The sequence below is a fragment of the Haliaeetus albicilla genome, chromosome 20, assembly GCF_947461875.1.
Source record: "Haliaeetus albicilla chromosome 20, bHalAlb1.1, whole genome shotgun sequence".
Classification (NCBI taxonomy): Eukaryota; Metazoa; Chordata; class Aves; order Accipitriformes; family Accipitridae; genus Haliaeetus; species Haliaeetus albicilla.
In genome coordinates this window covers 23,731,050-23,744,952 of record NC_091502.1, presented here as the reverse complement: position 1 = coordinate 23,744,952, position 13,903 = coordinate 23,731,050, and the positions used below count along the sequence as shown (strand labels likewise).

Below are 13,903 nucleotides of genomic sequence, written 5' to 3'. Positions count from 1 at the left end.
CACCAGTTCACAAACTGAACGGCTAGCTATACAGATGTGTGTATTTTCCATAACAACCTTAGCACACACAGTCAGAACATTGTAAAGTACTAAAGAAAATGACCTACCTAGTCTCCAGTGGGATGTTACTGTTAAGTAACCAGTTGTCCTGAGCATGGGCTGGCTCTTGTGTGCTGGCTGGTTGTTCTCCAGAAAGAGAGTGGTCCGTAGGAGCTGGGCTGGGGTTGCTGCGTGGAGTGAAGTTCCCTCTGTTTAGGGAATTGATAGAGGCCGCGTGATGTTGATTTGGGGTGTGAGCATGTGATATTGGAGGTGGTGGAGTTCTAAGTCTTGAATGATTTTGAAGATTTGGAGGATGATCTAAAATACAGGTAAAATATTTTTAAGGTTCATGATTTGAGTTGCTCCATACTGCACTCATTTATGTGCAGACACTTCTAAAAAGTATGAAGGCTGTCATGCCACGTATCCTAAATCAAACTCAAAAGAGTAACATAGCCTTGTTCCGTATGCTCTAATGACACATGCATTGATCCCCCAGCCAGCTAGAAAAATAGTTCAGTTTCATGCACAAAAGTTATGAAAGCTTAAACCACTGCAAAAAGGCTGTCCTGACAGCCAAGTTAACTCCGATGAACAACTGCAGGTTGCAAACTGCAATCCATCTGTGACACTAATTTGTGATAAACCATGAAAAATACAACCAGGCTGTATAGATAACACTTTAGAGCAATTTTATGATGGATATACAGCTCCCAGTGAAGTTTGTTCTGCCTGTTTTGCCAGAGAACTTTCAATAGTTAAGTCAACAAGAAGACCGAGAATACATTTAATCATAGACTGAATTTAGGGAAAGCCATAAAAATGTGTCAGGGTTACACAATTTAACAAAATCCCATAGTTTGTATTGTTAGAAATGTACTCAACCTGAGTAAAAAATGCATGTGGCATAAAAACTGTGGTGTCAGGAAAATGAAACAACATATGGTAAAGAAAGATGTAAAGATCAGTGATATGGCTACTTTGAGTAAAACTCAAAGTATTTGTTAGCCAAGAGTCTGAGGGAGGTAGACTGAGGAAGGCAAACAGGCAAACATTTAGGAAAGACCAACCTAGTGCTGATTATATTGGGATTTTTATTTTTTTAATTAAGTTATCAAGGATTTTTTCACATGTTTTCTGGAAATGAAGAAAAACTAAAGTATTTGATGGAACTGAAGGGAGACTGACAGTTCAGCATACTGGATATGGGATACAGGAAACTTATTCCTCTGATTTTAAGAGGTCCATGCTTTTAAGTCATTAATGCACAACACTTATCTGATGCCTTACCTGAAAAAAAATGCATATGGTATCAATCTAATACTTACCAGACAGAATTCTGTATCATGAAAAACTAACACTCATGTACTCTCTATTTAGAGAGCTTAGAAATGAATGAATTGTACAGTCCTAAATTACAATGAATGGTATCAAAAATTACCATGACATTTAATGACACTTTTGAAATCTGGATTGGGACTTGGATTCAGGAAAGGAACAGGGAAGGCATTTACAATATCTCCATAGCCTCTTGGATATTTAGACACATAAGATAAAATATAAAGATGTGTGAGAGACATCTTGTCCCTTCCTTCCTCACCCTGTATTAACTCACACTACCTTACCATTAACTATGGATGATTATACCAAAACCTTAGGGTGGCTGAGGCGGTCTAGCAAAAAAATAGGTGTTAATTACGAAGGTGCCATTATTCTGTTTGAACATGTACCTACCTCTGGCTTTGTTAGGTTAGACATGGGACTAGGGCTATATATTCCATAGGGAGAACCGAGTGTTTTTAGGGTCCCAATCCATTTTACCCTATACTCTGAGAAAGGTCAGAGGAACACCTTAAAAGTGCTGTTCTCTCTATAGTATATCAGTATAACAGAGAGCAAGCTCCAAGCTCAGAAAAGAGTCCCATACTGGTCATCGACATTTGGTCAGATAGATTATTCCCAGGAATCTAATGGGGTATTCAGAAGTCTGACTTAGCAAAGCTCATCCAAAATTAATAATGCCATACTGGACTCTGATCTAACACTAGTTAGGTCTGAAAAATTCTGTACATTAGCCAGCAAAGGAAGGACAGAGCAACAACCACGGACTGTACAGACAAGGAATATCAGAACTAAACCAAGTCTGAGCTCAGCTCCGCAGCACCATGTGAATCAAGGCATCCAACCATCCTTGGACTGGATATTGTTGGGGACTGTCGCATAGCTGAAGCTCTGACCATGGAGGTAATAAAAACAACAGTGGAAAAATCCTACTGCTGGCTTAGTTAAATTGGCGACTTATTTTCCCACTCAACAGACAGCAGCCATGACTGCTTGGCTAGGTACCCTTTGCTGAGAGGCAAAAGGAAGATGGGAAGCCAGGCCCAGAACGCACCAAAACCAGCGGTCTGGGGAACAGGTCTGCTTGCAGACAAAGGAAGACAGGAACAGTGTATTCATTCCAGGCTGAGGGAGATGAATGTAAATAGAGGATTTCCAGTTTTTAGGACTGTCAATCTATCACCGTTCACAAGAATTTAATTCATCCCAAGGAAAATGACTTGTCTAATCAGGAGCAACATACCAAAGGTTTCCAAGACCAGATATTTGAGTTTTATTACAACTGATGCCTGAGATGAATACTCTGCACAAACTGGAAAGGGGGGCAAATGGGTGAATCCTGGAATATGCAATAGGTGTTTTGTGAAGTTTTCCTGCTATCAGTTGACTTTCCCTACTGGAGACACCGTTTTCAGACTGTGAGTCAGCGCCTGTTTCCAAAGATCTGTTACGTAAATTCCAATTTACATCCTATTATTGCAGACACATTGCAGATGCTATTATGGATAATGCTTTCGAATCAAGTAAAAATGTGTCGTTTTCATTCTCTATTTGCATACCCTCTGTGATTTCTTTGCTAAGTAAAGACAGCACATCTATCTTGCTCTGGTCTATGTGATTTTTCACAGGATTTTATAGCTTGTATTTCTTTTTCTGACATTTAGGTAGCTTTTCCTCCCAGAATATTTTTAATTTCATTCATATACAAATTCTGAACACTTACGTCATGTCTGAGCATTACTGAATTTAATATACCTTAACTTGGATTAGCAGCTATTTCCCTTGCCTTATGATCCCTTATTTTTTCTTCTTCTCAAGTTAAGGAACATTAGAAAAAAGGTGTAGATGAAAGCACAAGCTACGACATCTTCCTACTGAAAATTGCTGCAGCTGTGCAGGATTTTCTTGATGCGACAAAACTATTGAGGTTCTTACCCTCACGAAAGATTCTATGGGATTTGCAAAGGATAAGGGAAGCCCACAAAGCAAATTCCTTCTTGATTTTCTAAAATTGCAACTGTCTCCTTATTTGAACATGCTCTTTTTAACTTGTTCCACAATGTTTGAGTGATCTAAAGTGTGTGGTTTTATTTCCTCGCAGAAAGGACAACCTTAATGCTGGCTGCAGCGGCTCTCTTACATCACGTATGTGCGTGAATCTTATACAGTGGGAAGATGTTCTGATTATCCTGCAATATATTATGCATAAACACTGTATATTTACAGCTGCTTAGGCAGCACTGAATTTTTGCAGATCTCACCACATGGGTAGGATACAGGAGAAGTCAGATACAGCTTTCTACATCTAACAGCAAGCCTTTATTGGGACAACAGCACCACAGGAATTCAGAAGACTTTATAGAGGAGCAGGACTTCGTGGCCTCTGCACAAATTGTACTAGGTTCCCAAGACCTTTCTTCAGCAATTATAAGATGGCTAACTGTGACTATTTGTAAATTATCTTGGCTTACTCAGAAAGAGATAATTTTCAGCATTTTCCTTCTTGCAGTTTTCCTCTTTGGTTTCCAAAAAGACACGGAGTTATCATTCCCTCTCTACTTGTTGTTGGAACGAAAAACCTAACATATACTCTTCAGAAGGACCAGCTAAGCTAACAAAGTACTGAGGAATAAAACAAACACCTTGTAAAACACCTCCCCCCCACCTCTCCAAATTTCTAATAGTCTCCAGAGTCAAGCAACACAGTTTATGGGATGATTTTTGCCTTGAAGGGACAGCAAAAGAGATCTCTCAATAGCAAAGGAGCCCTCCTAGTCTTAGACGCTAGGTGCCAATGAAACGGAGTCCCAGAGATAAAGTTCAACATTTCTAGAAGATAGGCTGGCACTGTGGAAGTCTAAATAGCTCAGAACTTAATGAACACCCCTGTAAGCCTCATTTTCTCTAATGGGTCTCCAAAGTGTGTCGAACATGAAATATGTCAGTATTCAAATGTAATGAAACACTGGAAAACTGACTGAGAAAAACACAAATAGAAATCGAGTTGCCTTTGCGTTGCTTTTTTTATTTGTTTTTTAACATTAAAACGTCATTGACTAACACTGGCTTGGTAACGACATATAAAGCAGAGCTCAAATATAACTCAGTTAATGAAGCTTGTACTTGGCACATATTAGAGACCCTTGACAGAATCCTGTGAATGAAGAATTGAATAAATGGGAACCATAAAAAGATTACCAATGACGAGCTAATATGACAAAATTTGAATAAAAGGTCTGAACCCCATGTTCCTTTTCTTTCCCTTAATCTTTAATGAGTAGTACTGTTTTGAAATTAGTCTATGCAACAATTACACTTTCTGATTCATTAGGTTTTGGGATTGCCTTCAGGGCAAATGTGCTAACCTCAGAGTGAAAAATACATTCTCATCTTTTTTTTCCCCAGCTTCTCCTGTTCCTCCACACATTTGTCATTTGTATGTCTGCTCATATGCAGACAGCCTGATGCCTGACTGGTGTCTGGATTAGGTACAGGAAATATTTCTCTTTACTCACTGTATATAGTGCCAGGTGGAATGAATCACTCATTGCTCCCTTGAACTTCAACTCCACAGTAGCTGTGATGACTAACTTGGTAGTGTGACTTTGGGCAATCATGCTTATACCCACACACAGAGAAATCCCCCTCGTTGCAGAGGAAACAATCTTTTTTAAAAATAATGAACTCTGCATTCAACAGACAGAGCAGCTAAGAGCTTTGCTTCAGTGCCAGGACCACGTTTCAATCTGCTGCAGATGTACACTCACAGCACTCACACCACCAGCCAGCTGAAATTACCTTCATAGGCTCCCTGTCAATTTGGGTGCCGCTGGGCATGGAAGCTGGGGTGCCTTCACTCATTAATCTAATGAGCCACCTAGGGTCAGGTGAACTATGAAAGACTGAACTGGGTCTTCCCCAGCACCCTTGCAGGGGGCACAGAGAGTTTGCTGTTAAAAGTGAGGCAGCTTGCCAGAAACAGGTTCCCTATCAGACATATGGCAAGCCAATGACGGCATCTGCAGAATGAAAATCAAGCAGAATATTTAACCCCCAAGCTGGCAGATAATGCAAAAATACAAGGAGAAAAATCAGAATGGGAGATGCTGTCTGCTCAGAGGGTTCCTTGGTGGCTTCTGGTGACAGCCAGGATCAGATGCAGACCAAGCTTTTCTCCCATTTGCATAGAATCCAGCTGAATGTGCAAAATCTGGACTGAGCTGAAGCAATGTGCAAAGGTGGCACCTCTGTCGTACCAAGCAGATCCATCTCTGGGTCTCTTATTGATATTCTGCAATCTAGAGGAGAATTTTCTCCTTCAAGGAATGTCCTACAACAGGCTCTGTCTACATGCGAGAGTCAGGTAGTCTATGAGGAAACGACCCCACAGGATGGTGATAGAGATGAAATGAAACAGGTCACTATTTAGATGATTTATCTGCGCAGAGATGTCTGTTTTCCCTCACTAACACTTAAAAAATGGAATTTGTGGTACAATTTGAGTGACTGAATCTCTCCTTAAGAAGCATATCCACTGAATTTCACTTAAGACTAGCTTCTCCTACCATCAAGAGGAGTGTTTGTACCATGCTGTGAAATAATTGTTTTTCTGTAGCAACATCTTGTGCTGCTGGTTTTCAAAATGCTAAGCCACAAAATGACACTGAATCATAAAAGAAAACAGAGAACTGGTGTATAATCTCCATTAAGTAACAAAACAACGATAGGAAAGCTACCTTGATGCTTTTTCTTTAAGTAACAGCACAATAGGGAGCTGCTGCTCCATCTCTGGTGAGGGACTCTCACCAGAGAAAAGTGTAGTCCTCACCATGCAGTTAAAAGCAGCACTGTGTATGTCCTGGTTCTAGAGAGTATTATCGTTCAGAGTTTTCCTGAAGTTGAGCTCTTTGAATCCCAGTCATTACAGTCTTGTATCTCACTGGTACTTTATAATGCTATATGCATAGACATGCAACTAACTATGTTTTATGGATGATTAAAGCCTAAGAAAAACCTTCCTGTGCACACCTGTATTGTAAATGTGGTACAGTCTTTTATTCAGAAAAATCCTACAAGCACTGGAAACTATTTAGTTGAAGAAAATGGCTATACAGATGTAAATAGTTTTGAGTGTTCCTCTAAATGTGCCATCTGGACATTGAATTTGCAATAACCAGTGCTACAATAAGTGGATACCAAAAAAGTTGCAGAACATAAAAGCTGTAGTGAATTTGCATGACAACACTACCTACGGTGTCCCTGTGAATGTCTCCAGCCACTATCCATAGCTATTTTAGACATTGTTGGTAAAGCTACATATACCAGGACCAGTGAAAAAAAGACTCTAACTATCAAAATCTAAACTTGACCTCTAACAATGTACAATGTGTAAAAAATGCAATCATTCTTCATCTTGCAAACAGACTGTAACCAGTAGCAAGTGGAAATGGAGGACCTAGAAACCACACAGCAGATAAAATGGCATCTTGTTACTGATTGACAAGTCTAGGCCTTATAAACTATGAGGACGTCGTTCTGAAACATACTTAAGTAACTTAATTTGTTTAGATTAATGACATCAAAAATCAGGCCCACCTGGATGGTATATGTGCACATGTCAAACTAGTTGAATCTCCTCTCTCGCTGCACAGATTAACACTTCATTGGCTTTACTGTTTATAGGAAACAAGAGGTGCACCAAATCAAGTCCAAACAAGCCATCTATCTCCTCTGTATTTTTCTCATCAAATGTGTACATTACATGCAAACTTTCCTTCCAAGTGCGAAAGTGCCTTTGCAAAAGCAAAATATTGACTTTTGGGTTTGAAATCAATTTTTTGTTTGATGCTAGGCTGTCAAGCTTTGGCTGTACATAGTCAATGAGAGCTCTGGGTGGTTGTTTTTTCATCAGTATGCATCTGATTGAATTGAATGCCCTACAAGTAATGCTTTTAAAAAGGTCCAGGTCACTGTCAAAGGATGATATGCAGACTTTTAACCCATGCTGTTTGTTATTTAACTTAATAAAAGGGAATCACACACTAATAAAATCAAGGCAGAGTATTACTATTTAGACTCTGACAGTTTATGAAGAATCATTGCCTTAAACACGGAGGGAAGTGGAAAAAAATCCAGAATATCTGGCAGAGTGTAAATGAGTTACTTAAATTTAAATAACATATTTAAGTTCTTAAATAAGTTACTGGAAACATAGCCCTACAGTGCCCAACTAAGCAAATTTTCTTGCAGCCCTGGAGACTCTGGATTTTCTGCTGGGCTTACTGAAAAGGAACACCTTTAACTACCCTCATACTATACACTGGAGGCAATGGTAGCTTTTGAAGGCTCAAGTTGTTGAACTGCTGGCCCTTCTGGTCTAGTCATATAAGCAAACAAATAAATATATATATATAGCATATATATTTTTATATATTTTTAATATATATAATAAAAACCAGTGCATCATTATAGCTCCTTCCCTCTCAGAAATACCCCAAATATAAAAACTAACCATGAGCCTCGCCACTCTGGTGAGATGCTGCAGTCACCACATTGCACCCTCAGCCCCTCAGGTCTGGGTTCTCACATCTGGAAACCCATAATTACAACTCTCTTCATTCTCAGGAGGATGCTCAGATCACTGTGCTGTGCCATTTTGACAGCACTGATGGCTTCCATGAGCTCCCTTCCAGCTAAGTGACTGAGGATGACCCACCGCCACTGTATCTTAGTGGGGGACAGCACCTTAATGTGAAATAAGAAAATCTACTGGCGTGAGTGAAGGATGGAGCATACATTCATGCTCTGATTTTGAGATGCTACAAATCACACTCATTGAATGTTTCTAAACATGTGTGCCTAAAACTGCAACCTACCTCCCGACGAACTCGGAGCCTGCAGCTCTCTCTTTTCTAAGTAGGAGATGTTGGAAGTCAATATTTCTGAAAACGTGTGCCTTTTTTGAAGTGTCAAAAGGTGTATTCAGTTCCCCATGTTTTGTATATTGCAATGTATGCTATATAAACCCTAAAACTCATATGCAGTCAGCCAGGATATCCTAGTGGCTGGGGATTAGGCAATGTCTATGCCACTTGATGGATGATTACCCCTCACAAGTCTCCTTTCCAGTGGTGTGCAACCTGTACAGGCTCAGCACAAGCAGCTGGGTGCCATCCCTCATGCATAAAAGGCCTGGAGAAATGGAAATAACTCTCAGATTTGCTGCCCCCCACTGCACATTTAAGAAACACAACTGCTATTACACCTAAGGTTATCCTTCTTGAAAGGAAAGTGGCGCTTTTCTCTGATGTCTGCAGTTTATTGACTTGAGGCACCGAGGAACTCTTTGTACAGAGAGAGTTTAACTGGTTTCCCTGCGTACGATGTCTCCTGTGTCTGTTGTGTGGTTCTTTCATACAGTAACATATGGAGACAAATATATAAACAAACAGAAAAGCAAACAGTTCAGCCTTGTCCAAACCAGACATGATTAGCTGGTATAGTTACACCGGCAAATTTCTGAATTGTTTCTGTAAAGCAGTTCCCCAAACTAAAGTACATCTGCAAAAGGTGCCTTTGGCTGCTGTAATAGCAAATAAACTCAGGATTTTGCCAGCACAGCTCTGTCAAATATTGTTGGGGTTTTTTTTCATATAGTTATATTGGAAAAGCTTTGAAATATAGACCTGATCTTTGCCTGTTTCTCCCTAAAAATAAAATGAACAAACAGTCTCTATTTTGCTTACGCCCTTCAAAAATCTTATCTAAACTGCAGTGCTGTTGTGACTTAGCTGTACACAAAGAGGACTGACAGATCCCCAGCTCCATCAGCAAAGCTGACTATTTATAGTAGCTAAGAAAATAGTCTGGTTTATATAATTTTTACAATGTTGTTAGCAGTGATGATCCAGAGACAGAGTTTGCAGATATGAAGCAATGCAACTGCCATACAGTTTGACTGCATGACAGGACAAGGTATGCGCTCTTAGTGGTCAGGGTGAAAGATTAAGAAGCTGCAAAAACATTTAAAAAATTTACTGTATTCAATGTTAACTTGCAAGCTTTGGGTCTGGATTCTGACTTCTGAGGGGCATGTAATTCCCAGAGCCACCAGGGAGTTGCACAGCACAGACATCTGACGGAGGGTTTTGTCCCTTTCTTTTTTGTTTGTACATGTCCCAGGCTTGTGAATGAATCAGTCTCTGGAAACGCACAATTCCGTTATTTCACAGCAAAGCGCTTATGGAATGTGACATGATGTGGTGTAGCACAATACCAACAATCACTAAGGATTTTAATTATTTACTCTGGAGAAAGAAATAGGGAAATTTCATGTTGGCAGCAACTGAAACTATTTCGAGTCTTTGCTGGCAAATGTCGATTTTTTCATGACTTTGGATCAGCTTCTGTACATGCTGCCACCCAGGTGCCACCAAACAGAGGCACTGCACAGTACAGAACCAGTTTGCCAGTTTTTCCTTTGTTACCCCCTCCTTACCCACATCCTCCTTTTAAAATTTTTTTTTCTGCCTTTAAGTTTTAACAAAGCCATTTCTGTTAAATACCTCCAAAGCCCAACATAAACTGGTGACAATTCTATCTGACAGCTGTGACTGACATGACGTCTGTCACAGTGATTAATACCTACATCCCCCACCCTATCCACTGCGCACACAAAAGCTGACTGATTTCCTTTGGTGAAAACCATGGGTGCAGTTAAGTGTAAAATCTCTCTGCACAGGTGGAAAACCTTATTCCCTTTGGCACAGGAATCTGATTTGTGAGAGCTGGGCTCCATGACCTTTCCCTTCAGGTTCTATTTGACATTCTCGGAAGCATGATGGCAGAAGGCTGCACTCCAAATAATTCTGAAACAGACATAAAACTTTTATATTTTTATTAACACTTGAAGAGGCCACTAAAAGAAAATCAAAACTATGAATCTGTCAAGACGCCCCTCAGCAATGCCGCACTTTGTTCAAAAAAGTACCATGACGGAAGGGCAATGTAGTTTATCCAGTGTGTATGTTTGTCTGCCTATTCATAACGCCTCCACCCCTAAATTTCTCAGTACTAATTAATACAGTCCCTCTGGCAACACACTTCTGAGAGGAAATATCCATGATGAGTCTCATTTATAGTTAGTCTCATTTATCACATTCTTTTTTTTTTTGCTTCTGTGTTTTACGATATAAATCTCTAGCATGTAACAAATATCAACAAAACTATAAATACACATACACCTAAATGTTAATAGTTCATAAGATATTTCTACATGTTCTGATGTTAATTCTGAAGGTACCTTTGTATGTCTCTCTGCCTTGTTACAGATAGACAGATGTGTACAAATGTATACAATGCTATAGAGACAGAAAACCCATGCTATAGTTAAAAGATTTTGATCTTTTCTTAATTCCTGCTCTTAACTTTTTTGTTCCCCTACCAGGAGATATTGCCTTTGCTGGCATCATACATTAGAGTGATGCTTGCTGCCAACCAACTTTCATCTTGGAAAATGGGATAATTTAAAATGAAAAAATAAAAAGGTTTCTGGTAGAACAAAAAGACTGCCCCCGTTTTCTGCAAAAAATTGCAAAAAAGTTGTATCAGAATTATTATTTATTATCCTAGTGCTTATTGTGGTTCTCTTCAGCACAGGAGAAACTGAGAAAAAACCACTGTACCAGGCTATATAGCAATTACTGTCAAGTGCACAAGATAGATAGAAAAAAGTTTGAAAGAGGCGTACCTATTTCTGCAAGTCATACTTCATAGACACAAGTCTACAAACTGCCCAACTGTGAAACTGCCACTGGATTACTGATAGCTCTAAGTATGCCAACAGGGAGGTTTTCAGATGCACAAACAGAAGTTAGGTACCACCTCTCATTTACACCCATGGCACTGTGCCATTCAGTGACATCTGTGACCTTGAAAAATTTACCACAAAAAAATTTAAAATCAAGCCGTGAATTAACAATATTAGTGCAGATCCCTGAAGCCAGGTGCTTAGCTTGTTTAATAATGTACTTGGGAAATACATAGTCCTAGCACTAACTGAAGTCCAATATTAGCTGAAGATTCCCTTAGCATGTGGCTGTTCAAGAGAGTGACAACGCACTCAGATAACACTTTGGCATGAAGCGTGCGACTTTAAAGCTCAGTCAGATTATCATGAAAGATGAATTTTCTAAGGTTCTTTTCATTACTTGCTGTAAGTGCTCTTGACATTCTCCAAAGCAGTTTAGGAGAGCTTCCTAGGAAAAGTGTCAAAATAAAGTAATAATTTTCTTATAATATTGTTCAACAAAATGTGAGCACGGCATGATTTAGAAATGAAGATCAGCAACTTATGAAGACGGTGCACACATGCACACACCTATATATTACCAAGGGCTTCAGTGCGATCAAAACAATAAACAGTAATTTCATATGTGCATTGTCAAAGAACTAGAACAACTGGTTAGTGTAGAAAGGGGATTTTATATGACCTTCAAGTATCCCGACAATATACATTTCAACTATACATGAAACTTCTGTTTCAAACATTGGTAGTTATTCACTGAGCAAAACAATTTATACTGGCTTCATACTGGAAGCATTTGCTATAAAATTTATACCCTTTCTAACTCTTTTTAAACAGAACAAATCAAGTTCAGTATGGAGTCGTATTAAAATACTGCCTTGCTTTTTTAGGGACAGTCTTGTTAAAACTAGTTTACTATCTGCCACAGGCACCAACTGGCACGACTCCATGAGGGTGACAAAATTTTTTGGTTTAATTAAAGAGATGATCATAAAGATATATTTTATTATTTGTAACTCGAGAACTACATGTGATAAAGGGGGTTTTTTTGGTTCCCTTCATAGTCCCAGAGCCTCCCCTACCCCCTAGCTGAATGATGTACGGTCTGGAACGGACCCATCATAAACCACAGGCTGTAAATTAAGCAGTGGGATGAATAACTGACTGGAGGGTTTTAGGAATGCTAACATAACACATGTTATTCAGTGTAGTGTGAGGGAACTTCTTTCAAAAAATACATTTCTGAAGTAGAAGTACAATTACTTAATAAGATGATTTAAATGAATAATGACTGGATATTTTTAGCTGTAAGGCTTAAATTTCACAGAGTATGTTTATGCATAGAACTTTGGATTACTTACTTTTATCCTAAAGGTTCCTAAAGCACTTCATATATTTACCAAATTGATACCCAAATTACAGGAAAGAATCATTTAACTCATCACTGGAAGGCCATCACGCCTGCCAAAGAACAAGACTGCTGCTGCACAAAGGACGAAGCCCTGACTCCGCTGAAGACAACTGCAAAACTCTGAATGACTTTAGTAAGGTTGGAATTTTAAACTCATCTTTTGCAAAAAAATACCTTAATACTTGAGTGGAACTTTAATAGTAGAAACCAGGCAGGACTTTCTTTATTCTTCAGTTCCAGTGATCAAACCATGACAGGGACAGATCTGTGTTTGCTGTTATGAAACTAGCAGCCTGCCTCCCCGCCAGTGTAACCATTGGGAAAGAAATGTGCAGAAACTCCCACAGAGATACACTGCCCTTGATCTGCAGCAAAACTCCTATATTGTCAATACTTGCCTTGATCTGCAAGGTAACTCTTGATGTCAGCGACAGTTTTGTGCGCAGTGTGGGCAGTATATGGCTCCTACGGAAAGTTTTAGAAGCTGGGGATGCACTGAGATTAATCAGCATTTGATGCCTCACTGGAGAAAAACAAATGAGCAGGGTTTGTGGATACAGTCAGTGAGGAACACGCAACTGCAGCCAGAACAAAACCCATCACACTGAAAAATTACAAATGAAGCCAGAGATGAAGAGCAAGAGCGAGGCGGGGGAAGGTTAGCCTTGACGTAAGGATCATTGAAGGACCAGATTGTCTTCATCTCTTCTACAGTTTTTCTTCTAAACTATCAATTTTCTTCTGGACCATCCCTGATCTTCCCCCATCAGCCAAATCTGAACTCCCCAAGCCCTGCCAAACTGTCCTTAAAACCAAATCTTATAAGCATATAAACCAGGGAGGCTGGAAGTAGATGCTCAAATTTCTTTGCACCTCTCTCCTACCCACTCCAGTCTGTTATCTACTGGAAGATTCATAGGTAACGCACCAGACTGCTCCCTGACGTGAACCCACAGACCCAACTCTGACGGGACCTTCTGGGCCAAGAGATGGCTTGACCTCATAGAAAAACTCTAGGCAGCAGGGAATTTACACTATCCATTTCTTTAAATTCATGGTAGTAAAGCTGTCAGTTAAAAACCTCCAAAGCTTCTGTGTAATTGCACAGCGCCTAGTGGAGAAGTAAAGTGATATTCTCCCTATTTGGGACATGATGCTTTTAAAATAATCTATCTGGTACACACTGAGAGCCAGAAACATAAATAATATTTTTTATTGCATAGTAACTTTCACCCTGGATTCTCCAAGTAATTTACAGCATTAATTAGTTAAGAGCATCTGATAACAGGAGTCCATATTAAGAT

At 39.5% G+C, this 13,903-nt stretch overlaps 1 protein-coding gene across 7 annotated transcripts in view; it reads right to left on the bottom strand.

Moving 5' to 3' along the window:
* Positions 1-13,903, bottom strand: part of TENM4 (teneurin transmembrane protein 4) — a 600,927-nt gene that overhangs the window by 219,232 nt on the left and 367,792 nt on the right. For all 7 annotated transcript variants that reach the window (XM_069808531.1, XM_069808534.1, XM_069808532.1 and 4 more), the window contains one exon: positions 108-360. In XM_069808531.1, coding sequence (XP_069664632.1) covers positions 108-360 — 253 coding nt within the window. The remainder of the gene's footprint in view (positions 1-107; positions 361-13,903) is intronic.